General features: G+C 37.2%; 1 protein-coding gene across 1 annotated transcript; it reads right to left on the reverse strand.

Annotated features, from left to right (window-relative positions):
- Window positions 1–506: 506 nt before the first annotated feature.
- LOC125422124 (LEAF RUST 10 DISEASE-RESISTANCE LOCUS RECEPTOR-LIKE PROTEIN KINASE-like 2.5) lies at window positions 507–2,763 on the reverse strand. The gene is made up of 4 exons (XM_048472591.2): window positions 2,701–2,763; window positions 2,047–2,581; window positions 1,696–1,749; window positions 507–1,606 (listed from the first exon to the last, which is right to left on the reverse strand). Exons 1-4 carry the CDS (start codon window positions 2,761–2,763, stop codon window positions 507–509), a joined length of 1,752 nt encoding a protein of 583 aa, XP_048328548.2.
- Window positions 2,764–3,039: the final 276 nt, after the last annotated feature.

Here is a 3,039-nt window from a genome sequence, read left to right on the forward strand (position 1 = left end):
TTTGAAAATTTCCAAGTCTTAGGTTAAATAAATATTTTGACAGCTGCCAAGTCTAAAGGAAATTTTGCTACAAAGTTTACAAGCTACGCTGACCCATCGTACCTTGTCTATCTACATGCAAGCAAAAAGTAATTTCCACATGTTGACTTCTGGAAGGTCAGCACCCAACTCAAATGTATTTGAAGTTCCATAGTCGAATGGCTTGCTCTGATTATGAATATTCTACATAATTTCAATTTGCCAAGAGTAAGTGCAAGTTTCTCTAAATGTTCAATGTATAATAAAGCTCAGTTTGTAGTGTCCCTCCCCACTAAGATCTTACATTTTTGCTGCTAACATAGAATCGACGCTCAACTTCATTTGCCATCCCCGGACATGGAACCAAAAGAAACCAAACAGAAGACCAAACCTAAGCATCACATTTATATACAAAGGAAAATATGCAAATCGTTGGAAAATAAAAAATCTGTTAAGAGGGAACTAGATACTAAGAATACCTACTTCTATTATGATGATTTTGTAGATTGTCGAGGAGACCTTGCAGGAGAAAACAAGAATGGCTTTGGTGGAATCTGGATTGATTGAAGGTCTCCTTCTAGCATATCTACTACTTTACTCATTTGTGTCTGATCTGATGGATTTGTCTGAATGCACCAAAAGCCCACGACTACCATCTTCATTGCTATTTCTTTTTCTTCCTCTGTTGTGACTCCCAAGAGTCTTAAATCATTACCCAATTCCACATCTTCATAAATCAAATAAAGAAAGTAAATTTCACTAGTATGAGAAACTCTAGGATCAATATTCCTTCTTCCTCCAACCATTTCAAGAACCAACATTCCATAACTATAAACATCAGACTTATGAGACACCCCACCAAAATTCCTACTGAATACTTCTTGTGCTATATACCCTGCAGTTCCTCTGGCACCCATCATGGACACAATACTCTCCTTGTTTAACCATAGTTTGGCTAAGCCAAAATCAAAGATTGTTGGACAAAAATCTTTATCCAAAAGAATGTTTTGAGGCTTTTTGTCAAAATGCAAAATCCTTGTGCTACAACCACGGTGCAAGTATTCTAGTCCTCTAGCAATGCCAATAGCAATATCATATAAGGTTTTCCATTCAAGGCAACGGGATGCATTCTCATATTCTTTATTAAATATGAATTTACCAAGTGAACCATTGTGCATGAAATCATAAATCAAGGCTTTCTTGTTCCTCTCGCAACAAAATCCAAGAAGAGTGACTATGTTGACATGAGAAGTTCTACCCATACTAACAACTTCATTTATAAAATCTTCTCCATTGCTTTTGGAATCTTTTAGGAGTTTCACTGCAACAAGACGACCATCAGATAGTGTTCCTTTGTATACACAACCATATCCTCCTTTCCCTATAACTTCTGCAAATGAGTTTGTCATTTTCTTGAGCTGTGAAGAACAATATTGCTTTGGTGCAAACGAAGTATAATTCCTCATAAATGCCTCCACATCAAAATCCTCTGTATTTTCTTTCTTCCAAAAAATCATCGCTTCTCTCTTATAGATACATAGAATTATTGCAAAAAGTATCAAAAGTCCAACCGCAGCTGCTGAAATGCCTACATTCAAAGAAAACAAATATTTAAGTTACACATTATATTTCATCTCACTATTGCAAAATAAGAAAAAGAGCACGGTGTAATTTTACCTATGACCAAATTCCGCTTTGACAAAGATTCTGCTACTGCAAGAAAAGGTAAAACTAAAATTTGGCGAGTTGATAAATAGTAAATGAATTTGAGGTACCTTTGGAATTGGAACTCCCTTAGTCATTAGTTTCCATCTCTATCTTTCTAAACGGAGGAGATGTCATTTTATATAATTGAAGTAAGTGCTTATGTTGGTTTAGTCTGTATTGTTGGTTCCATATTTCCAAGGGGATTAAATCCTCTGCTTGTTCTTCCTCAACTTTTCACTAAATAAAGTAAACGATTTTTTTCTTTCTTTTCCCCCTAAAACTATGAAAAATAAAATTTACGTATGTATCAAAGTTCCCAACCTGTGTTTGCATAGCAGACCAATTCATCAGAACTCAGGTCGTGGCCACAGTGGCTACCATTTCTTTGGCAATAAAGGCATAAAGCATCGTTGGCTTTCCATATCAAACCAAACCCAGTATCCACTGCGTTTGTCAGAATATCATTTGACGCAACCGTATTGGATTCCAAAGTGGCAGCTTCTGTTTGGGAAATATTGAGTACCACAATTCCCCTGCACGTTGCAAGTGCTTCTTGGAGTGCGGGGTTGCTGATACTTGGTGGGAAGTTGCCCTCAGAGCTCATGTCTGCTACTGAGTAGAAATTGATGGTATTTGATCCGGACACGCTGCAATTGAAACGGTTTGAAATATTGGGCCAAAGATTGGAACCACAAACATAGAACAGCGTCAGTGGTTGAGTATCTGGACTGTATTCAAAAGAGGGGTTACCCAAGGTGGCGTTATAGAGCTCTCTATGACAAACAACGCCCCAGTTATCTGATCTAACAGCTTTCAAAGTACGTGTTCCCTGATTGATTTCCAGCACTCTGTATTCCTGCGAAGAGATATTGATATACGCAACGTTTTCTGTGCAGTTCAACTTGAAATCTGGATGGCCACAATGTTTTGGCCGATCGGAACCCCAGAATGGATAGCCTATATTCTGGATATTACTTTCACAATTGAAGGTTTTGCCGCAGTCGGTGTCAATGTCCGCCGACAGAGACGATGACCCATGGATTACTAAGAATACAGCAAGTATCAAAATTAACAAAGGAGCGTTTTTGGAAGGAGGGGATTCATTTTGTGAGACCAAGAGAAAATGGTCCGAATGTAAAACGCATTAATGCATGGCACAAAATTTTATCCAGTTGAAATGTTATTTGTCTCAAACTGTTTTCTGATGTGCTAAAAAGTCAGCAAAATATTTATAAATTTTGTGTTAGATTATAATTAGTCTACTTTTCCAGTAAAGATGTTTCTATGATCCGTTGAATGTTCAACAAATCAAGC

Source organism: Ziziphus jujuba, chromosome 4, assembly GCF_031755915.1.
Source record: "Ziziphus jujuba cultivar Dongzao chromosome 4, ASM3175591v1".
Lineage (NCBI taxonomy): Eukaryota > Viridiplantae > Streptophyta > Magnoliopsida > Rosales > Rhamnaceae > Ziziphus > Ziziphus jujuba.